This window comes from Rhyacophila brunnea, unplaced genomic scaffold (assembly GCF_057557595.1).
Source record: "Rhyacophila brunnea isolate RB1 unplaced genomic scaffold, BYU_Rbru_1.0 scaffold_3, whole genome shotgun sequence".
In the NCBI taxonomy this organism is placed as follows: Eukaryota; Metazoa; Arthropoda; class Insecta; order Trichoptera; family Rhyacophilidae; genus Rhyacophila; species Rhyacophila brunnea.
The window spans coordinates 31,516,481-31,542,392 of NW_028232965.1; the positions used below are offsets into that span (position 1 = coordinate 31,516,481).

The following is a 25,912-nucleotide window of genomic DNA, read 5'->3' on the forward strand; positions in this document are numbered from 1 at the left end:
AAATGCATGTTTACACTAAATTACAACAAACGGCATATTTTAAATCATCTTGTTGTAAAGATAGGAAAACGCTAATCATATATTTTTATTCCTACTATTTCCTTATATCAGGATCGACTAGTTGATAAAATTATTTATGGCGATCGACTGATATCGCTTGTAATTATATCATGGGAGAACAATAAAAACCCAATTTTTATAATTCGAATATGTAGGTAGGTAGGTATTTATGTATTTTGAAAACAGATATTTTATACATATAAAAATTAACGATACGAAAAAATCGAATTAACGACAAAATTAAAATTAGTACCTATATATTTCACTTCTAAAAAAAAAAAGTACACATTAACTGTACTTTCGACATATTTACACAGAAATCTTAAAATATTTTTTTTATTTTCATCCGAAACTTTGCATTGGATATTTTCAGCAATTTTGTCGTATTTTACGTGATATGAAGTTACCGCTAGACGTGGGCACGCAGTCAAATTTAATTATCTTTAGTCAATCGTGAGCGATGCTTCATTTTGATTGCATTCAATGAAAAGAAAGCAGATTCGCACAGATATGTAGAACCAAAAAAGCAAGTTAAATATGCTGCAATTTGTGCATATTTGTTTTCACAAATTAGGCTCCAAAAATTATTAAGACTTAAAGCTCTGACTTTCAAGACCACATCGCATTTTTGTGTCAATATTTCTCCTTCAAGTGTGGCAAGGTGTGTAGAATAGATATCTAATAAAACACTAACTTTTATGGCTATTTCTTCCGCGTTTATACTATCATTAAATGGGAACGACATAAATGTAGCAACATCTTCTAATAATTTTGAGAAATCTTTAATTCTCACGTTAAACTCCGTTGGCAAATCTATGGTTGGCAACGTTATGTGATTGAAATACTGACTAACGACTAACCATTATATTTAGCATATCTTTACACTCGGACCTCATATTACCAATTTTTTTAAAATACAAATTCCTTTAATTGTTGTTCATACAATGAACGTTTGCTTATAAAGGTATTCACTGCACTAATCAAATCAATTAATTACTTTTTCCCCCTTGAAGTTGTAGATTCAATCGATTTAATTTTTCTGTTTGTGACTCGTTTAAACAAATATTACAATATATTATTATGTCCGCGATCGACCAAAAATACCTTCGCGATGCCTGCCTTATATCATATAGAATTCCATGAGCTAATTATTTTTTTGGAATACGATCGGTTATATCAAAATATTACAATACGCGCGCGGGTGAGTAATTTCAACAATAGGTGAGACGAAATTTTGCATTCGTCGCCGAGCGGCATTCGAGGTGGCAGTACTTCGATTTTTTTTGTGATTGTGGCGTCGAAAAAATATATTCTTATATCGTGTAAAGATGACTAAAAAACGTTATGTCTGTACTCGAAAAATAAAACATGTCAATGAATATATTATTATTATTATTAATATAACAATAAACATAACACTAAATAGACGCATGTTGAATGTTTATGACAAATTTTGTACCGTGCAGGCACGCGGCACACGTCCATGCCTCAGCTGAGCAGTGGCGGCTTGACGACTTTCTAGGTGGTGGGGTTTAGCCATTAATTATTAAATATACATACATCCCTACCTACTTTCTCATATTATACAAATGATTCTTATAATAATATGATGTTATTAATGAGGAAATCAGTAATTTTTCAGAATAAATATTATGATTATCTGAGTCGTCACTTAACTCATTCGCTGCTGACTATATAATGATTTTTTAATTAGAACCTTTAAAATGCACGTTAATTACTTCGATCGGCCGTCTGGTCATTACGCGCATGTGCGTCTTCAGCGTCCAAAGTATTAATCACATCTAAAAAGCATGCTTAAAAATATTAACTTAATTAATACCTATTAATGATTATTATAGATTTACCATTATCAGTTTTGAACAACGACGTACAGCTAGCGTTTTTACTCATCATGGGGTCATTTGATTTGCTCCCCAGTATGATAAAATAAATGAAATAGTTAATTTAATCATGTAAATAAGTATGTATATTGTGACAGTGATAAAAATATCGAACTTGTGTTTTTGACATAATGATATGGGGATGGTCCCTACGAAGCCTTAAGGCAGAGCCGCCCCTGCAGCTGAGTATCTTAAATAATGTAAAAAGTTTTTACTTATTTACTTATTATATTACGAATATTTTATCGAAATATAGTAATATACTATTTCCATACCAATTTTCTGCGTGCGCGCCACTGACCATAAAGAGTATTATGGATAAATTACAACTTCCCAGTAAAATGTGAATTGCACTTGACAGAATATTTAAACTGGGCTTGTATTCACGTATTGTATAATAAAAAAAACACTTGACAATGATAATATAAACGTAAACCAATCGCAAATACTTACATACTTCTGGAAACACTTGAACTTCGAAAAAAATGTAGGTATAATCGAAGTACGTACCTACCGATTTCGAAGAAAGCTCGCTTCAAAGTGTATATTATTCAGAGGTAGGTACCTACATTATTAACTATCGCAGGGGTGGCGAACCTATGGCACGCGTTTGAAGAGAAGAAATACCTATAATAATAATAAATAATGACAGATCGCATTGTATATAGGCAAATTAATACTCAAGAATAAGCATTACGTTTAATTTAAATATATAATTGCATAGGTTAGTCCTTAGACTTTATGAGTCACATTTTAATATTATCACACTAACCTCATCTGGCAGCAGGGTATGCCGCGCCGCGAACCTCTAATTTTGATCGATTTACAGTGCTTGAGACCACTGTAGCGAGATAATGCCTCATCTGATCGGAGCAATTTTCGTGTCAATTTGTGCGTAAAGAACCAAACTAATTAATACATTAACAAACAATTTCATTTCTACCCACAAAAATGACTGCACCAAATAAGAAACAAAAACTTGGTGAAGCTAGGTATCTAGTAGTGATTCTGGCAGACAGTTTCAAAATTGGTGGACCTAAATATTTGGCGTAATTGAAAAAAGTGATAAAGCTATATATGTCGGCTATGTTCTGTAAGTGGTATCTAGAACACTATCATTATTTTAATAGAATTTATAAAAACTATTTTTTCCTCTTAAAAAATGCTCGGCACGTCAGAGAGTTGAAAAATAATATTTGGGAAATTTTGGAACGCGTACATAAAAAGGTTTGCCAACCCTGCACTATCGCCTCCTGATCACAATATGTTGTTTTTTTAACGTGGATTTGGTAGATGGGGCCGGTGAGTACCTAGATTCCACATAATTGGGTTGAGCCAATAGCCCAGAGGTTTGCAAACTTTTCTGGACCACGACGCCCCAAAATATGTATGTTCTGAGCAACCAATTGAAAATTGTCCCTTCAAAACCACCTTTGTTTTAGTGTAAGTACGTAATGTCAGCAATAAGAGTAAAGCAGTTTAAAAGTTGTTTTCGTCTGAGGAAAACAACCACCGAAGCATACGAATCTATCATTGTGTCCTGCATTAGTGCGTTGAATTTAGATTGTCTGGCATTATTATTTTTTCGAACAATAGAACGAATTAACAATATTTAAATATTGATATATTATGTATAACTATAATGCGACGTCATCCTCCGAATATTTTTTATTTAAAAAAAATATTTGTATTTTTTTGGTTTATATTGTAATTTTGTTATTTTCATCAATCCGTTTAATGTATTTTAAAATTATTTTATTAAATATATTATCATGGTATTGAAAATATATAATTTGAAAATATCTCATGCAGAACACTAGGAAAAATCTATTATTTTACAAAAAATACGACACCCGACGGGACTGTAGTAATCCTCGACGTCAGGTGTCGTATTTTAGTACCTTAAAGTAATATCAAAATAACGATCATTTATAGCACTACACAACACTTGGCGGGTCTTGGCCTCCCTCAAAGACTTCCCCCAGCCGGGACGATCAGCGCGCCGACACTTCCCAGTTGCTTTGACCGATAATTTTTTAATCGTAGTCCAGCCATATCAATTTCGGCCGTCCAGGTTTTCACATAGCCCGTGGCCGATTAAGCGCAGTCTGCATTTTCATATGCCAGTGATCTCTTCGCCCCCGTAAAGAATGTACAGCACCTCATTTTACCTTGACCTCCAAATACCACTTTCTTGAACATCCCTAAAGATTCTTCTCAAAACTCTCCTCTCAAAGATATCCATGTTTCTCTTATCATATTTGCTGAGTGCCCAGCATTCTGATCCATATTACCGGGCGCAGGAGAGTTTTATATAAGGTTGTTTTAATTCCCTTGGGTTCTTTGATACAAAAACCGATAGCCAACATTATTAACGCAATTTGATAAACATTTCATGTAAGAACTACTACTTAAAATCTTTGTGATTACTGATTAGGTAGGATGCCCGATTGGAAAAGCACACTGGCGCGAATCCAGCGGTTACGGGTTCATCTCCCGTCGGGTGTAGTATTTTTTTTCTATAAGAGATTTTTTTTAGTGGATACTTATGCATGAGATGTTTTCAAATTATGTAATGTTACATTCTCAAATCTTGTGAATTATTCGTTCAATAAACGAAGTGGTTTATTGTATGATGGTATGTTGATAGTTGAAATACTTGTCACTGCGGAATCGTAGTCTAAACACAGCAATCACCGTAGGAGGTGCAAATGAATTGTATAGAACAGGCCTGTCTAACTTCGTGTAGTTTGCGATTTACTATCCGATAACAAAACTGACAGCGACCTACCACATTCTCCCATTGTCAATCTTCAACTTGCACGGACGTAGTATATTTCGCCGATGGTGTGATGACATTCAGGCGTTGCGGGTCAATCAACAGCACTAATAATTATTGTCTTCCACCATCATAATGAAATACTCAATTTCCCCATAATTGTGACATTCATAAGTTGGGTATCATTGCACTAATCGTCCTACTGAGCAAAAGGCTAAGTGCGCGACGGTACGCCGCAGTTTAAAGTGCGGGAATTCATACCTTCTCTTTGTCACATTCCTGCGGGGCAGGCCGTGAGTGATGCAATATGAGCAAGTGATTCCTTATAGCTAATTTGAAACCCTCAAGAAAGTTGGCGAAGGAAATAAAAATAGGAATGGTGAATGCTCACCCTTAAAAATCTCAATGATATCATATACATATTACAATTGAATGTATACACTTTTTACATTTTCACGACTCTATTCTTATGGCGTGCGCGATCGATGCGTTGGAGATGCCTGGTGTAGAATACAACTATAATTCAGTCTGAAGAAAGTTGTTTGTTTCTACTCCTTAATTAGTTTTATGATATGTTTTTTATACATATTTACAAATTAACCTTTTGGGTAAGGGTGCAATTAAAAATGTCATATAAATAATCAACCGGGTACCTACAAAAACTAAATGTGTACGATTTATTAATCTTTGAATTTTATATTGAACTATCTATCTATAGTTCCACTTTCGATCCTATAACATACCTGATTATTATATCTTCTGAAATGCTTGCTTGTGAAGTTGTGTTATGTAAATTTATAGAAACCTTTAATAACTTTTATTAGTCTCCTTTGAAAACTCGTTGATTAACGAATAAATAATATTATACCATTTTGACCAGTCCTAAAATAGCCAGCAGCTCCCTCCACCCAAAAACTTTTTATTTTTATTGAATGAAAGTATTCCGCCTACGGGCGAGTAATAATTATTATTCGTCCATGTTCATTATTGACATTTAAATGAAATTTTATTTTATTAAAGAATCATAAAAAACTTGGTGAATAACAACATGCCCACCGCGTCTGAATGAAAATTGTTCGACCAATGAAACAATAATGAAACTTGGACGACTTTGAATAATTGTTCGATCTTATTACTTAATAAAAGAATAACAAACTCGTCCAACTTTTACACGGTAGTTGCCACACGATTTTTAATTTTATTGATTTTTTTCTACCCCTTCCATAATTAACTTCTCAAACAAAAAGTAATCGCAGACATTTTGAAAAGGTCATGCATATTCCCTCAATCTGTTATTTTAACCAACAATAATTATCATTGTCTTCGAGTTAGTTTGTTTATATTTCCAATAGGTACTTCACACTACTTTCATCCCCATTGAATTGCCAAAAACACTGATCGATCAGTGAACACAAAATTATCTATTCCGTGGAATAGACATTTCACCATGACTTCTTCTCGTACAGATAAATGCATACAGTTAGGAGGTCATCTACCACACGAAAGATGGTTGTTTGATAATTACATTTTTAATAGCGCTCCTTGGAGCATTTTCGCAAGTTTATTAAAATTGTTATACATGTACGTTAATGCTTAACATATTATTTTCAAATAATAACAATACCTAGTTAGTTTACGGGGATAGGTATTGTGATGGTGGATTTAATTTTATCACACCCACTTAAAAGATGTAATTCTTGACTCCTACATCTTTAGTATGTTCTATATTTGTTCTAACTTATGGTATTATAGATTCGGCATGATAAATTCCGTAAGTATATCAGATTATAGCCCCCTATACGAATTCTACTTTTAGACATAAGCATTGTTAGTGGGCGGCGGAACTAAGTAGGTATAGTCGAACTTTTATGGTTATATCGTCGACGAGAATACGAACGTGTTGTGATTTTCGCAGAATTCACTTGCTTGTTAAATTTTGAATTAATTTTAGACATTCGTTACGCGGTCTCCCCCTGTTTGAGAGTTTTGCGTATCCTATTTTGGGAACTTTGCCTCGGGTGGAAGAATGTCTGGTGCCGACTCTCTCCGCGTAAACAGCGTTCGGCTCTTGTATCAATTAGGCGGATTTTTGTAACCCTTATCGGGGGAATTTTCATATTGTTTTAACGAGTAAGGCCCAACGCCGCTTGATTCTTTTTCATTTGTTTCACTATGTTCATTTAAGAAATATGTTTTGATTGTTGCGATTTCTGAAATCCTTTGCGAGTTGGTCGCCTATCACTGCTATCATAACCAGCTGTTTTTGAAGTGGTTAAGGTCACGTTTCGTGACTCGTGACCCATATGCCGGGGGCCTTTGAATATTTCGTGCCGGGCTGGACAAAAGAGATCTTTGTGTCGATCGAGAAGAATCAAAAGCTGTAAAGAAAGCACATCGCAAAGGTCATACTCTGACTGGTATTGTAATGGGAAATCCAATAGGCTACCGTCTAAAAGTCCAAAGAGTTTTCTTTATCCTCACATTGCACTCGGAATTCCATTATTAATAATATCACGTAAATATAAATATTACATTCAGTTGAATATATAATATATTGATATGATGTATGTATGTATGCGATAGTCCAGGGTTGGCGAATCTTTTTACGTAAATATGCGTGCCAAAATTTCCCAAATAGTAAATTTCGATTGTCTGATGTGCCGATCAGTTTTTCATGGGGAATAAATTGAAAAAATAGTTTTAAAAAATGCTGTTAACGAAGTTAATAAGACAATAGAATTTTTGAGATTCTATTTTTCATAGTGTTTCTAGCCGAATGCATAATAGGTAAGTATATTTTATTCTTTGAAGAATTTTTCCTTGTTTTCAAAATTTCAAAGAGATCGCAGAAGCATTTTAACCACGCTTTCATATATTCCCCATCACTGAATGGTGTTCAATTTTTGGCGATTATGTTTGAGGCAAAATAACAAGCAGTTGTTAATTGAATATTTATACTTTTAATTTCCCGATTGTAAATCGATCAAAATCAGTATCGCAGCGCGGCTTGCCCCGTCGCCTGATGAGGTCGGTGTGATATTATTATATGATGCATAAAGCTTAAGGACCGACATATGCATTATAAATTTACATTAAACGTAATGCCTATTCTTGACAAGTATTTGCTTGCTATTTTTTATACAATGTGATCTGTCATTTATGCATAAATTTCGTCGTTTCCATTTGCGCATCGATTAGTAAATATTATTGGTAACAATAATATTAATAACCGAAGAAGATAGGCATGGCTGTCGTCATTATTTTTTTAAATTCTATGCTTAGGTAGTATACTTATACTTACATTTATATTTTGTAAAAGCTTTTTGTATTTTTTTATAATTATTGTACGTATTTTTTTTCTCTTCAAAATAAAACATTCGCGTGCCATGACAAATTATCTCGTGTGCCACTAGTGGCACGCGTGCCATGGGTTCGCCATCGCTGCGATAGTCAGTAGGGTAACCTTTAGAATAAATAGTTAAATCAATCTAAATAAGTATTTATTATGGTATGTATGGTGAATGAAATAAAGTAGTTGTCCACAAATCATCTCTAAATAAATTTAAATTAAAAAAAAAAAAATAAGGTATGTATCTTCTACCAAGCAAATATTAACTCGATTAACTAGTGCTCTTTCCAGCCAACAGAACAGTACCAATTTTTTATACCAAAGAGCACACTCACGATTCCTATTGGTATGGTAAATTATTTATGGCCATCAAACAGCGCTCGAAATGGATAATTTTACGAACCGGAGCGCTCGATAATTTTATAAAAATAAGTCTGTTAGATTTTTTATTATATGACATATCTAGCTCAGGCGGTCAAATTAATATTTCATGAACCGGAACGGCACTCCGGTGCGTTCCGGTCCATTTCGAGCCCTGCATACTTACGATAATAATACTATACGTAGTAAATTCTTCTTCTTATGATGTTTTCTATGGAAGGTTGTCGATCAAATCTCAGTACACTTCCCTATCATGAGAATGTAGGAAAGGATAGGGGGCAGCAGAAGTGAACCTATGTAAAATGAGATTTTCTTGGCTACACGTTACAGGTTACGGCGTTGGGGATCTGATACGATCTAGGTGTAGGTGTAAATAATAACACTAAGAGGCCATCCATGGACTTAAACCGTATGCGGTTTAGATCCGTGTGCCATACTAAACTTACGATATTTTTTGTTCATGAAAATATATTTTCACTAAATTTGTAAGTTAAGTGTATGGTATAAACGGATACGATCAGATGCTTATAATATACTTTGTGGAAATATATTTCTATGACTAGAAAAGATAAGCTTAGTACAGCACACGGTTTGAAACCGCATACGGATTCAGTCCATGGATGACCTATAATTCTTATTGAGGAAAATATGGCCAATGTATGAAGCTTTTCTCCACGTTATAGTAGGTGGCTATAATTATGTTCGCTTGGCTTATTGACTCGTAAACTATTATTGTAAATAATGTAAGATCTACGGCAGCGCGCGAAATGGAAAAATTTACGAATCGGAGCGCTCGACAGTTTTCTGAAGATTTTTACATAGTAAAGTTATCAAAGTTTATGTGTTTTTTTCCCATAAAATAAGTGTGTTAGATTTTCTATTATATGGTCTATCCAGCTCAGACGGTCAAATTGTTTATTCCACGAGACGTAGCGATAATTTTACCGATTTCACGAACAGGAACGGCGCTCCGGTGCGTTCCGGTCCATTTCGAGCCCTGCCATCAAACATGTTCAATTTAATGTTTCTCAAGATATTATGGTTTACGTGTTTTCTGCTTGAATTAATCTATCGACGGTGACACGAGTATGTGTATAAATCGTAATTTTTTTTCAATGAAATAAGCAAATATTAATTTATACACAGTTAATTGGTAGTCAGGCACTTTTAGGTAGGTATTTCATGTTTGTCGATTCGATAAAATGTTGAAAATGTCAAGGAGATGAATTTAAATGTGGAGTAAGCAGTCATTGGTTCAAACTTCACTATTGTTTCATAAAATTAGATACCTACTTATATTTAGTTTTTTAACCATGTTCATTCCCAAGAAGATCATGATATGGGCCTTCACAGGGTGGAACTTATATTAACAGAATTTTGCTTTTACGAAAAATGTATGTTAGCTATTTGCTTAACCTATTAGAATTAGGTCCATACTCTGGAACCAAACACGCATTGATGGACATAGTGAATTTGTCAGATCCGGGATTCAAACCCGGGACCTACGACATTATAAACCGACACGATAACAGCTCGCCCACCTCAGTACCTCATTATTCCACAGACAATTTCATGTGAAGTCCTCTCCCGCTATACTGCTACAGTGTTTTAGCATAAGGACCGGAAAAATCTAGTGACGAAATTACGAGTAACGCAATTAAATTAAATTGTATGCAAAATTACCCGTAAAAAGAGAGTACATTGAAAACAAAAATATTATTATACGAGGGTGGGTCAATAATTCCTTAGAAAAAAGCATTAAAACAGGTTTTATTTTTGTATTTTTTTTTTTATTTCTCAACATAATTTCCTTGGAGCTCAATAGACTTGGTTAGACGTTTCTCAATTTTTTTTAAACCGTCAGAAAAATAAGTTTTCGGAAGGTCCTCAAAATAAGCATTTGTCCGATCGATGACTTCTTCATTTGAAAAAAAACGTTGTCCACTTAGCCATTTTTTTAAGTTTGGGAAAAGGAAAAAGTCACTGGGGGCTAAATCTGGCGAATACGGTGGGTGGTCGACCAATTCGAACTTCAATTCTTCAATTTTAGCCATTGATCGTAAACATGTGTGAACACGGGCATTGTCCTGATGAAAGAGGATTTTTTTCCTGTTTAAATGAGGCCGTTTTTCTTCAATTTTGTTTTTTAGCTGGTCCAATAAAGATGCATAATAATCCCCTGTTATTGTTTTTCCTTTTTCCAAATAGTCAACGAAAATAATTTCACGCGCATCCCAAAATACAGTAGCCATAACCTTACCAGCTGATTTTACGGTTTTCGCCTTCTTTGGACATGGTTTGCCTTCGCAATCCACTGCTTTGACTGTTCTTTCGTCTCGGGAGTATAGTGGTGTATCCATGTTTCATCTACAGTCACAAAGCGACGAAAAAATTCATCCGGATTGCGTTGCATGAGCGACAACAGAGCTTTAGAGGCCACCACCCTACTGCGTTTATTGTCGACTGTGAGCAAACGCGGCACCCATCTTGCAGAAATATTTTTCATGCCCAATTTGTCATGTAAAATAGAAATGACGCTACCTTTTGAGATCCCTGTAACCTCAATTATCTCACTCAACTTTAATCTTCGGTCACTTAACACCATATCGTGGATTTTATTGATCATTTCTGGTGTAGTCACCTCTACAGGACGTCCTGAGCGTGGTTTATCCTTTGTTGATGTACGACCACGTTTAAATTCATTTAACCAGTTATAAATAGTTGCAAGTGAAGGAGCAGATATGCCGTGAACTAAATCCAACTCATTTTTTATTTCCTTTGCTGTTAACCCTTTTATATTAAAATGTTTAATAACAACTCTAAACTCAATTTTCTCCATTTTCCATTTTTCCATTTTCCACAAGCAAATTTTTTTTTAAAATGTACGAGAAACACACAACAACCCGACCAATCTGATTGAAACTTCGCAGCATACTGAATCGGTAGTGCCGCTGCATGAAAACAAACCAAAAAACAAAAAATATTGTGTATACAAAAGCACTTCAATAAACAGAAACAAAACACAAACACTTTCTTTCTTTGAGTTTCATTGCAACGAAGGTTTCTGAAAAAAAAATCTAAAATTATGGAATGGGTACTCCAATCATGTCAACTCATTATATGGGACGAATATACTATGGCGAACAAAAAATCATTAAAAGCCCACGTCTGCGAAGGATTCTGAATTAGTACAACCATTTTACAATAGATGGCACACGAATCGTTTCAACTGTATTTCATATAGTTCAACGGCAGTTTGTGTGTTTTCAGTGTGAGTGAGCACGCTTGATTGAATTGAATCAAATACCAACAGCGACAGTGGTGTTAATTTTTTAAATTCCAATTGCCAGTCGACATTAGATTAGATAATAAAAATCACACTCATTTTCTTATCTTTTCCAAGTGAATTTGTCATTACAAAGCATTACTTTCACTGTCAAATCAATTATGCCACCTAAACGACAAGCAGTTGGTCGATCTTATACCTCAATCACGAAAGAAAAGGGTGTCGTGAGCTTCAGAAACTGGAAGCTGTTCGAGTATGCACTGTTCAAGCCCGTTCGTCTGAAACGGATGAACAATGGAAAGCAAGACTGGAAACTGTTCGAGTACGCACTGCTCAAGCCCCTTCGTCTGAAACAGACGAGCAACGGGAAGCAAGACTGAAAACCGTTCGAGTACGCACACTTGCTGTTTCGATTCGATTCAATTCGACAAACTCTACCAGTTATACCACGTTCAACAGCCGCTGATGAACTTAATACATGTCTCAAATCATCAATTTTATGGCGACTCGTACAGAAATTGAATTTGAAAATCAATATGCGTGTACAACAACAACTTGGTGTATCCGCTGAACGTTTCGCCAAACAATTGTTGGATATTGGGAATGGGAAAATGGCAATCGATGAATGTATCACATTGCCAACAAATTTCTGCAAAATCACAGCAACTGTAATGTAGGAAAAGGATGGTGGTAGGTGGGTAGGATTGTATGGATAGGAAGGGAATAGGCAGGGAATATAGGCAGGTGCGTCTGGGTATGGAGAGCGTGGATATGGGATAGGAATGGGACGGGATAGGAGTGCGGCAGAGCTATGAGACCGGGGATGCAGGGTCGTGGGTAGTTTGACATTACCTCTAAAACCTCAGTTACCTGTCGGCTGCTTTACTCATTCGGTTACTTGCTGTAGTATAAAATACATAGAAATGCAATGATGAATATCTCGGTTTGAGCGCCACTCTATGAATTGCATAGAGACAATGATAAAGGTAATTTAATTAAAACGCGGGTATTAACTTTTAACAGTAGTATAATTAATATATAAAAATTACTAGCGGGCGAGAGTGTATAAAGGTGTATAATAAGTTAATCATTACGAGCGCCTATCGTAGTATCGATCTCCATGGCCTGAGAGGGACGTCTTTCAGTTGGCCATAATAATCGTCTCGAAACGTCAGGAACTGAGAGCCATGTGCTCCGGCCCTAGGCTCGGAACTTAAGAGCAGTCTTCTGAAAGAGGTCTTCTTCGCACCAACGTCAAGAACTGAGAGGCTGAATCTTGCTTTGCCTTCGACTTAAAAAGCCGTCTCGCTAGTTCAAAAACTGCGTTCAAAATATCCGGCGTGTGCAGGCGTACTCCCGTAGCCTTCTCGCGTTGTGTTGCCATCATCACAAAAGTGTGGTCATGTAAATAACATGACACAACCACAGATGAATTGATTCCCAAAGTTTTCCCAAATATCACACATAATTACAAAAATCATCAGTGGCTCAGCGCCTGTGCTATACTAGCAGCCAAAAACAACGAAGTCAGTATCATCAATGTCAGAATTCAAAACAAAATACCAGGCGAAGCGACAATGTATAATTCCACCAATACTGTATGTAATTAAGACAAGGTTGTCAATTATCCAACTGAATTCTTGAATTCACTTGATTTGCCAGGAATGCCAGGTATCAGGCTTTCAGTGAAAAAGATGATGAACAATATCATCGAGGCTACAATCTTAAATGGAAAATTTAAAGGAGAAGATGTACTGTTACCACGAATCCCAATGATTCCGACAGATATGCCAGTTGAATTCAAACGTCTCCAGTTTCCGGTGCAACTTGCATTTGCAATGACCATCAACAAAGCACAGGGACAATTGCTACAAGTGTGTGGATTAAATTTGGAAAATCCATGCTTCTCACATGGACAGTTGTATGTGGCCTGCTCACGCGCTGGAAAACCTTCTGATTTATTCGTGTACACACCAGACGGAAAAACAAACAATATTGTGTGTACAAAAGCTTTGAGTGGCATTGCAACGCATGCCGGGTACTCGCTAGTTGTTTTATAAAAATTACAAATGGAGTTAATAATATAATAGCGGTCTTGAATAGTTAATAACCGCCTCTGATAAAATAATTGGAACATTTGTTTTATAAATCGATTTATATTATATCCACTAGTTATGGCGTAATAATTGCGGGAAATAGATGAAGAAGACGAAAAAGGATTCTCTTGATATATAAAACCATATATGATTGTGAAACATGGTGCCTATCCCAAGGCAAAGAAAATAACTATGTTTGAAAGAAAACTATTGCGAAGAAAAATTAGTAAAACACCAAACCATTGGCAGGTCACAGTGAGAGAATGTGTGAGAAGTATACTAGACTGTGTAGAAAGATACTTCCCAAGTGGGTAACCCAGCGTAAGTGACCTAGAAGGGGGAGTACCAAGATGGGGTGGATTTCCTGTGTGGAGGACTGGAGAAGGATGTGAAGCTTCGGAAATTGGAGAGGCCTGTTAAGGGATAGGAGTAATTGGAAAAGGCTAAATCTCACGTAGTGCCGATGAAAAAGAAGAAGTAATAATTCTGTCACTAGATGTCTCTACATTAACCCAGCTTTCTGTGAACATTTGTCGACTTCTTGTATAATAAATATTTTTATTTGTTTTTTCAGGTCTCTTCGGATATCGAGCGGTCTGTACTCGGACAATAGGGGGTCGTCAGGTTCATCGTCTGACTGCGAAGACAGTCTTTCGGGGCGAGGCCATCACCATTCGCATCATCATCACCACCATCATCATCAAGACTTCCCCGTTGAGATCCTACCGAACCTTTTTCTAGGAAATTCTGCTAACAGTGAAGACTGCGAAGGACTCGCTAGGCATAATATTAAGGTCAGTGTAGTTTGAGTTGTGTCATTTATCACATATCATCAATATTATATTACAAAAACTGTAGGGACAGTTTTAATTGAAATTGTGAAACTAATACCTTATACATCAACTGTATCTTATTTAATTTGATTTCAGTATGTCCTCAATGTGACTCCTGACCTACCGAATGTCTTTGAAGATACAAATAGGGATATCAACTATCTACAGATTCCTATAGCTGACCATTGGAGTCAAAATTTGTCAACTCACTTTCCTGAAGCAATACAGTTTATCGGTGAGTTTTGTATCTTCATAAATTTATTTATCAGAATTTTTCAATTCTAATTAAGTGGAAATTTGGTGAAACCAAAGATGTTGAAGAAAACCTTATTCTAAAAAGAGAGAGCTCAAAACAGAAAATGATCTCTGGTCTACTATTGGGTTAGCTATAAGTAGGCTTACCATACGTCCCCGTTTGACCAGGATTGTCCCGGTTTCACACATTGGTCTCGGCCGGTTTGGCATTCTGCCCCGGCTGTTATTCCGCGTGTGAATAAATTTTAATATTGTCATGATTGGCCATAGACAGAATACGTATTTTGTAAGTGTTACTAGCAACACTTTAAATAGAAAATAAGTAAAACTAGCACCTGTTGTTGTTACGTAGATACTTTTTATCATTGGAAGGTGTGCACGTAAAATTACTGGATGTTGAGTCTGTTCACGGCGAGACATGGGAAATATTGACTGAAAAGATAATTTCAACATTACGTCTTCATGAAATTGATAAAAAGATAGCTGCATTTTGTGGTGACAATATTCTTGTAACATGAATTTTGGAGGCGTACATAGAAGAGGGTAAAATATTTTTTACAGCAGACTCAAACAAGAACTTTGTGTTAATATCGTCGGCATTGGATGTGGGGTACATATTATGCACAATACACTTCAATCAGCTGTGGATGGTCTGCCAATCGAATTTGAAGCTCTTGTTTTGAATATATATAAATATGTTCATATCATATCTACACAGTTCGAGTCCCCAACTCAATTGGCCATTTCAGATTTACGTGCAATTTTTTTTATTAGATAATTTAAAAAAGTGTACAGCAGAATTCTTCTTTTGTACATACTTTTAATAATAAACCAATTTTTAGTGGTTAAAATTTGTTTCATTGACCTATCTCCCGTTCCGGTTTATAGTTTCATAATTATGGTAAGCCTAGCTATAAGTATCTTCACATTGTAGGTTCAATGAGTAAAACAAACTGTGACTTGTATGACAGATACTTCTATTTCCTTGAATAGGCAGGGCTCTAAATGACCAGAGCACCATTCCGGTTCATGAAATGGGAAAAATTATCAATTCGTTTCGTGAAAAAAATAATTTAACCATCTGAGCTAGATAGATAATATAAAAAAAACATAAAATTAGATAACTATGTTAATATTTTAGAAAAATTATCAAGCGCTCCGGCTCGTAAAATTTTTATTTTGAGCGCTGTGAATAGTTATATACTAAATATTTTTTAGAATTTTCGTTTAGTGTTATCAAATGTTCAGAGGTTTTATAAAAGCCATGACAAATGAACTATCAAAAATTTGCATTAAAATATGGAAGAAATAACGTTGATTATAATATGTTTTATATTCTTTCTTTATCGAAATAACATGCAATTATTTATATACGAGGGTGGGTCAATAAGTCCTTAGAAAAGCCGACAGGTGGCGCGACTAGTACTGTAAGCGGTTTGTTTTCATGCAGCGGCACTACCGATTCAGTATGCTGCGAAGTTTCAATCAGATTGGTCGGGTTGTTGTGTGTTTCTCGTACATTTAAAAAAAAAATTTGCTTGTGGAAAATGGAAAAATGGAAAATGGAGAAAATTGAGTTTAGAGCTGTTATTAAACATTTTAATATAAAAGGGTTAACAGCAAAGGAAATAAAAAATGAGTTGGATTTAGTTCACGGCATATCTGCTCCTTCACTTGCAACTATTTATAACTGGTTAAATGAATTTAAACGTGGTCGTACATCAACAAAGGATGAACCACGCTCAAGACGTCCTGTAGAGGTGACTACACCAGAAATGATCAATAAAATCCATGATATGGTGTTAAGTGACCGAAGATTAAAGTTGAGTGAGATAATTGAGGTTACAGGGATCTCAAAAGGTAGCGTCATTTCTATTTTACATGACAAATTGGGCATGAAAAAATTTCTGCAAGATGGGTGCCGCGTTTGCTCACAGTCGACAATAAACGCAATAGGGTGGTGGCCTCTAAAGCCCTGTTGTCGCTCATGCAACGCAATCCGGATGAATTTTTTCGTCGCTTTGTGACTGTAGATGAAACATGGATACACCACTATACTCCCGAGACGAAAGAACAGTCAAAGCAGTGGATTGCGAAGGCAAACCATGTCCAAAGAAGGCGAAAACCGTAAAATCAGCTGGTAAGGTTATGGCTACTGTATTTTGGGATGCACGTGAAATTATTTTCGTTGACTATTTGGAAAAAGGAAAAACAATAACAGGGGATTATTATGCATCTTTATTGGACCAGCTAAAAAACAAAATTGAAGAAAAACGGCCTCATTTAAACAGGAAAAAAATTCTCTTTCATCAGGACAATGCCCGTGTTCACACATGTTTACGATCAATGGCTAAAATTGAAGAATTGAAGTTCGAATTGGTCGACCACCCACCGTATTCGCCAGATTTAGCCCCCAGTGACTTTTTCCTATTCCCAAACTTAAAAAAATGGCTAAGTGGACAACGTTTTTTTTCAAATGAAGAAGTCATCGATCGGACAAATGCTTATTTTGAGGACCTTCCGAAAACTTATTTTTCTGACGGTTTAAAAAAAATTGAGAAACGTCTAACCAAGTGTATTGAGCTCCAAGGAGATTATGTTGAGAAATAAAAAAAAAATACAAAAATAAAAACTGTTTTAATGCTTTTTTCTAAGGAATTATTGACCCACCCTCGTAGCTAGCATATTTTTTAATCGCTTAAAGAAATTAAATCACTGAAATAATATTGTTAATTGCCATCTGACTAAATATATCATTTTTCTATTGTACAATTAATTATTGCATGACTTACTGTGCACACAACACTAAAAGAGATATTCCGTTAACGTTATTTGTGGTGAAACACAATTATTGTTTTGAAATTTCATAGTGATTATTATTTTTTTCCAATGGACACCCTGAGCAAATAATTGCTTTTTTTTTTTTTTTAAATAAGCTCGTAAATCTGTCCACACAGTAAAATTGTTCCGATACCAGGTAGGTACATACAGTATATGAGTATACAAATAGTGTGTACATATTTGGATGTTTCGGTTGGTTGTCGAAGGGAAATAATTGCCTAGAACTTAAATAATTTCATCATTACTTTTCTAGAGGAGGGTGTGTCCTCTAACCATGGCGTATTGGTCCACTGCGTGGCCGGAATCAGTCGGTCCGTGACGGTGACGGTTGCTTACCTCATGAAGCGACACCGTCTCAGTCTGAACGATGCCTTCGCTTTGGTGAGATCGCGAAAGGCCGATGTGGCTCCCAATTTCCACTTCATGCGACAACTTCACTGCTTTGAAAAAGACCTCGGCCTAGACACGGAGTCCCTCAGCCTGAGCAAGGTTGGTGCGTGTCAATCTTTTGCCTCTTCTTCTGCACAATCTATTTGCTGATTATTTAACATGTGTTATTCTTTAGTTAGTTCATTATAATATTATGCATGATTGAATTAAACATAAGTACCGACATTTAATAGGCTATTTTATCATCATAATGTGCACTTCACCTACTTTTCTTTTCTAAAGCTATAAAATATAAGGTTTATTTAGCCATTATTTTAATATCTAATTTGCAAATTGTTGAAGTAAGTCATTCACCATCGCATTTTCTCATTAATATGATTTTTAGGAAAATTCATAGAAGAATAGAACCCCTGCCGTAGGTAGGCCTTGTCCAAATGGCGCGATTTGACTCGAGCGCAACAAGTGTTCTCTAGGTACAAGTGACTTAATTGAACTGTTCACAAGCACTCGCGAGGTGTTATCTCTCTCTCTCGATAAATGCAAGCAATCGAGAGATTCTCAACAACGCGACTTTTATAACCATTCCAAAATGAATTACGACACCTAGCTTGTATACCTACAAGTATATATCTTGGCAGTATTAAATTAATTAAAGTGAGATATTAAATCTCAGGAACCGTGTGTCACGACTGAGTTATGCCTTTTCAAAAGTGAATTAGTGACCTAGCTTGGTCACTGCAAAATGAAACACGCTTAATGGATAGAGCACATTTTCGCTACTCGAGCATAAAGCGCGGCGGGACGTGCGCCATCTGGACAAGATCTAAGGAGTTGGCGATCATTATTCCCATAAATTAAAAAAAAATTATATCCGTACAGTGTACACCAGAGTTAGTGTGTCATATTATATGTCTGATTTTGCCAAAATTGAATAGATACAAATTTTATACCTGAATAAATTTATCTTTCTGAGCCAATTCACCTTTCGCTTCTATTGATAACAGAAATCTGAATTTCCCAAAACTGTAAAGCTATTAACAAAGTGCCTGAAAGTTTCAAATAGTGTTTTACTGTAAGTGTTCATTTTGGACTTCATAACGGGTCTCAGATACAGATATACATTATGCAATGACACATTGGTAGAATCATTACAAATTATAATAGATATGTACCGCGCAAAGCTTGCAATGTCATTTGGGCTTCCAGGTTCTTGAGGGGATCGGAGCGGGCAGCACCGGCGGGATGATGCCTCGGCGGCAGGACTCGGGCGACGCCCGCGGTCCGCCGGACTCGGGGTTCGACCGTCGGACGCCGTCCCACACACCCGCACACTCTCTCGGCGGTGCCCCACGCGGCCCTCCGCCCTCCTCTTCCGCCGGACCCCTCAGCGTGGGAGTCAGCCCCGACTCGGGGATCGAGTTCGACCGCTGGGGCGGCGCCCAGGACACGCCTCAATGACAGTTCTTCGATCGGCTCGACGAAGCCGACTAGGAAAGCTCACCCGAGGGAGACGCGGCCGTTACCCTGTAAACGCTCCTCCCTCGCCTCGCCCCCCGCCTGCCCTCTTCCCTCTCCCGCAGATCGGGAGTCCGACGTGGTGCGGCGACCAGGGCGGGCTCTGCTCTCGGTGCCCGCTTTCGGGCGGACGCTCACTTTTTGTGTTGGTCTCTTGCAACAGCGCGACCGATTTAATATGTTCTGTTTTGTTTCGTCCGCATCGCTCCGAGGCTGACCAGAGTTCACGTAAAAAACGTTGCCCTCGAATTATGCATATGTTGAGATAATATGTATTCTCATTTTGACTGTTCATCAGCAGAATATCTGACGTGGTTTCTGTATGTTTTATTTTAACAATCAAATTTATAGGATATATTATATAAAATGGTATTATAAACATTTTTCGCTAAAAATATGTATTACAATACTGTCGAATGAATATTTATCAGTTTGCGATTGTAAATTAAGGAGGTGTTTTGTGCTACTGGGGACATCTAGTGACAGAATTACGAAAAGTGCAATCAAATACAATTTACTGAAAATTTACCTTTAAAAGTGTTCTAATTAATCAATACATACTAATTTATAAACAGTAAAAAGAAAAATAATTATTTTCCCTAATAGCACTACACACTACCCTAGGCTGAATGCCGACTAGGACGACTGGTCGGTGCAACATGTTGTAACGGCTGATGAGTGAGCATAACCAAAGCTGCTGTTTACATAGGCTGTCTGGATATGAAGACAAGATGCGACATAAAGTAGGAGTACCAGTGTGGAAGTAATAAGTTGAGGTAAGAGTATTGGTGAGGGATAAGGTGCATCAGTCCACCTGACAAGTTGGTACACCAAGTGACATATTGGTACACATTATGTCACCCGCCCCTCACCGATCACCTTACTTCACATTATAACAAATTCTCACTTTTCTCCACTTGCGTTCTTCATTCCCAAACAGTCTAGGCAGACTGCGGCTAAAACCACTGGTGGTTATGGTCACCCACCAACCATTGTTATGTGTCGCACCGGCTGGCTGTCCTAGTTGACAATCAAACTTAATGTCCTACATGTTACTTAGCCTTCACGTCTTATTCTCAGTGAAGGTCATATATGTGTTATCAAAAAGGTACCAAAGACCCAAATGTCTTGATGCGAACCTCTGCGTGCCATAATATCTAGAACTTAAATAATCCTCGCCATTGTCGATATAGTGATTACATAAATGGACTGTTGCGCCAACTCTGGTGATCTCAACGTTTTATTGCATTCACTCATAAAATGACTCCGTTTTACATGCCAAAAACATACAGCGGTGCGGCTCACATGTTGATTTTGTCATCTGGGTTCACATTATAAATACATGCTGTCAAATGTTGAGCATATTTTTTTTTTTATTAAACTGCCTTTTTGAGTAAAATATGTATATCCAATGGTCAGTTTTTAATGTATTCTTTTCTGTTAATGGATTTGTTTATGGTTTAAACTGCATAATCTCTGGCACTTTTTCCGGAATGTCATGAAATGACGACTACTAATAAACAGTAATCCCTGGTTTTGTGCAAGTGTAGCATTCTGCCAAACCTCATTCCTTCAGTCTAGTTTATGGTTTAAAAATTAATAAACCATTTTGTCATATTATATTATTTGTTTCACAGTTTTCCTCTTAATTTTAAAACACGAGTATATACCATAAATAAAAGATAAAAGAATCTCTCATGGTTCATACAATTATTTCATGTTATGTACTATAATAAAAAAAGATTACTTGAATAACACTATGTTAACAATATCAAAGATTTTCACATATTATTTATTTGGTTTTTAATACTGTAGGCTGAGGGCACATGATGTTTGGATAAATTTTACATTTAATATTTTAGTCAATGATAAAGAATGTTTTATTTTTGTCAAAAATTAAGTAATTTCCGGATTTTATTATATTCATCCTTTTTTTATAATATAAAATTGGATGTAATTTTGAAATTACTATCCCAATGTGTTACATGATATTATGTTAATTGCATTTATTATCATTATTTAAACACTTTAAAAACTCATGAGAGGCAACTTATAGATTATTAAAGTAGGTTTCTTAGGGTGCTAAGTATATATAACAAAATATATTATATTGCATTATAATATTGAATTTATAATTATTACTACCAATGTAACGTATGTATACTTTTACTTTTTGCATAATAATTGGTGAAAATTGTGCATACCTGAAAAGCTTACATAATATTTTTTTAAATTAGTAACAGTAAATATATTTTCTCATATTCTACATAGCGCATGCAATCAAGTTAGAAATTAATTAAAAATGAATTATATTAAATAAAATATATCTCAGCGACTCAGGTACATCTATTTCTTTTTCATAAATCGATTACATCCTAAAACTTTATAATCCTTTGTACCTAAATACGAGTTGTCATCAAATAATTACTACCTCTGTGTAATATGTGAAAATAAAGATGTGTTACAGAAGTAGTCCTTACAAGATTCATTCAAATGTCGTTAGTCGAGGAAAGGAATTTTTATTCCAATATTTAAGTATATGTATTTTTTATAGAATCTATACATAATATTGAAAGCAGTACTATTCCATTCTAGATAATGGATGACATACATATTTCTGTAAATTGGTATTTTATATTATAACCCGAGAAATTGCATGAATTCACATTCCATTAGAACCTCGATTATCTTGGCTAATTAGAGACAGAGGAAGTTTGGATAATGATAAATCTGGATAATCGAAGGAAACAAAATAAACCTTTTTGCGTCCGGAATAATCATTTTTTTACAACATTCTTTGACAGTCACCCTTTTTATTCTTGTTCTTTCCTGATGATCTTATCGAAATCTGGATAATCGAAGTTCTACTATATTCACATTAACACTATCAGGATTTTTTGAAATATATCTTATTGAAATTCAGGTTTATAAATAATATCAAAATAATAAGCATAATTCCAAGGACAGACACAATTCCGCTTTAAGACTGCTATCACTATCTCAGACTTACATGATGCACAAAACATTCCTTGATTTTTTTACTTTTTTATATTAGTGTGGAGATTTCAAAATCCCATTCCACATCTTTTTTATCATGTTGTATTAGGTATAATATTTTTTTTTCCACAATAACCTAATTCATTCTTAATAAATCCCTTTGGCTGCTATGATGTTTTTCAAAATCCGGGCGAGAATTGCTACCAATTATTGTCGATAAATAAAAATATTGTATTATTTTTAGACATGCTACCACTCTAATTGATTCATTGAAATTGGAATATTATGAAAACAAGTTTCGTAATTAATTTATCGTTTTGAATAGATAATGAGCCAATTAGATATCCTGTCCTGCATGTACCGTTAAAATTAATTGAACATCTCTTTCTCGCTCTATCATACGGATGATCACGTGTGCGAGCGAAACGAACTATCCGCACACGGAGTTTTGATTTTTACCCTCTATTGGAAAGAATCAGTTACTTCAAAATATTTTTTTAATTCCATTTGATTGCGTTAGCTAACAACACGTACTCCCCATAACATCTTATTGTGAAAATAATTCCTCATTTGTATTATAATTTATTTGTCATTTATTTTAATTCCTGAAATCGAAGAAGCATTTTTTGAGGTGTTTTTGGATCAAGATTTTGTCGATAAAACTCATGCCACCACAAAAAAAAATCAATAGTTATCATTTCTAAACCTACCAGTCACAAAACATATGTCAATCGGGTTATATTACACAACAATAAAACCAAATAGATAAAAAATGTTTCGTACCACTGAAGCAGTATTATGTCCCAAATTAACTAAACATTTCAGGCATCAAAAGCAAAATGACAATTGTTGTTAGCATTCCTCGCCATTATCAAAAACAACGATATATCGTTGCGTAGCATTCTAAGGGTAAGCGATCCTCCACAGATTTTTATTGTTACAAATATTATATAAAAATAAATACAATTTTAATATACCTTACTATCTTTCATTTTAACATTTGGCTGACAATAACAAATTTGAAATTCATACTTTAACAATAAAATTAATTAGTATATTTGAAAGAAAATACCTTTTGTATGGATAAAATTTTTAATTCACGCCATAAATTTGAACAGAGCCATCGCATACATATGATGTTGTCAGACAATATCGCACCCGGGGAATAATAGTGGCACAAGTCGAAAAACCTGTTTTTTTCAGGAGAGCAGTTTGAATATTTTATGTTTGTGTGTTAAATCAGTTTATTATAAATTTCAAAATATTGTTGCATCAAAATGTGGGAACTAGGTATTAGATTAGGTTACAAATCTGAATTTTTTAAAATTTTTTATATTTTAAGGGTATATAAGACAAAATTCGAGTTTGTGCCATTGTTATTGCCAAAATATTTTCAAAATTTTAACTTGTGCCTCTGAACAATATAATTATGAAACATGATATTGTTAAAATATATTATAAATAAAAGCCAATTTGTAAACATTTTTATTTAAACCAAATAACTATAAACAAAATAAAAATAAACCTTTTTTCTTATTACAAAGTTGCTTACGACACGCTTATAAATTAAAAATTGTCAATGAAAATTATTATTGAAACAAGTAGGTAAGTCATCAGTATAATTTCAAAATAGCTGGAGAAACATTTTAATTATAAGAAACAATAGTTTATACTAATAAACCACAACATTGAAAAAAATATAGAATAAAGTCAATAATACATAAACAAAATAACGAGGAAATCAATTATCATCAAGAATATTATCAACCCTATCAGCATCGGCAGTAGTGGAACTGTAGTAACGGTAGTGCCCTTCAAATTTTTGTAAAACTGATGATAGTGACTTGGAATGAGTTGTGCTTCGAATAAAGACCATAGATTTTTAAAGACATTCGCAAGAATAGAGGCACAACTTTATATAAGCGTGAAGTTGGTACACTTGCGTCATCTGGTTTTCAATTTTATCCGCAATAACAATGGCACAATGATCATTGTGCCACTATTTCTACTTGAATTTAAGTAAAATTTTATAATATAATAATGATAAAATTGCTTTTAAGGTCACCATTATATTTTTAATAATTATGCCGCTGTTTGTGCGGATAGAAATGATATCTAGGAACATTTCTGCATACTTAACTCAAAAATGACAAATTTGGACTTGTGCCACTATTATTCCCCGGGTGCGATATATTTTATTTTGCAAGACAAAAATTAATAAATACATTTTTTTAAAAACTTAATGAGCCGAAAGAAAAGCCTTGCAAGTATATGACGAAATACCTAAATAATTACATACAAAACAGTGCAATATTTTCATAATTGCCATCTTAAAATTTATGTTTTAAATTCTTTTTCCGATTAGAGTAAGTACACTATTTTGTGCCAATTTCCAGTTTTTCGTTTACTGTGTAAAAACCTCATTATTTCAAAATTGAAAGGAGTGAAATTTTAAAATACGAATTGAGAAATGAATGTTTAAAAAAAATGATTGATTTTGAATAATTAAAGAGTTAATCAAGAATAATTGTCGTACCTACATTGCGCCCCCATGAGAGAAATTGGAACGTGGATTTAAAGAGGTTGAAATTAATGGTTTTACTGTAATGCATATTAGAAAGAAAAGAAATAGAATGCCAAATTAGTGCACAATCATAACAATTTAAGATAGAATTAAACAAATGTTGTATAATTCCAATCTGCCATTATTAATAATAGCCTCGGCATAAGCTTTTTTTTCTATTTCTTTGCGAACAATTGAATAAATACTGCACAATAACTTTAATTTTCGAAAAAAATATTTTCACAATAATTGTAAGTTTTTTTTAAATTTAAATTTATAAGTACAGCATAAACACTCATTTATCAGGATCGCACAACACATATAATAATATGTTACATACTTACAATATTCACGATTAAATCAATTAAATATTTGAAATGACTAATAAAATAATGTTCAATATCAGGCTAGTAAGCTAGATTTAGTTTATCTTCTGCAGTACTTAGTTCATTTTCATTTTTTTTAAATTCCAGCTAACATAAAATAGTTGACTGATGCAGTTCTCTATTATTTATGAATCAAAAACATTATCAATACATTGAGTATGATTTGGTTGACTATATTTATAAGGTTAAATAAGTGTATAAGTGTTTCAGTTATCTACCTATATCAGATTTATACAAGAAATATACAAAAATTGCATTAATTTAAGGACTCTCATTTAAT

General features: G+C 34.7%; 1 protein-coding gene across 2 annotated transcripts in view; it reads left to right on the forward strand.

Annotated features, from left to right (window-relative positions):
* Positions 1 to 20,262, forward strand: part of Mkp3 (Mitogen-activated protein kinase phosphatase 3) — a 128,486-nt gene extending 108,224 nt beyond the window's left edge. Inside the window, exons 3-6 of one of the 2 annotated variants that reach the window (XM_085952128.1) lie at positions 14,427 to 14,646; positions 14,782 to 14,920; positions 18,035 to 18,270; positions 19,378 to 20,262. In XM_085952128.1, coding sequence (XP_085808254.1) covers positions 14,427 to 14,646; positions 14,782 to 14,920; positions 18,035 to 18,270; positions 19,378 to 19,629 — 847 coding nt within the window. In that variant the 3' untranslated portion in view covers positions 19,630 to 20,262. Of the gene's footprint in view, positions 1 to 14,426; positions 14,647 to 14,781; positions 14,921 to 18,034; positions 18,275 to 19,377 lie in introns of both variants that reach the window. The other variant, XM_085952129.1, reaches the window with a different exon arrangement.
* The last annotated feature ends 5,650 nt before the right edge of the window (positions 20,263 to 25,912 follow it).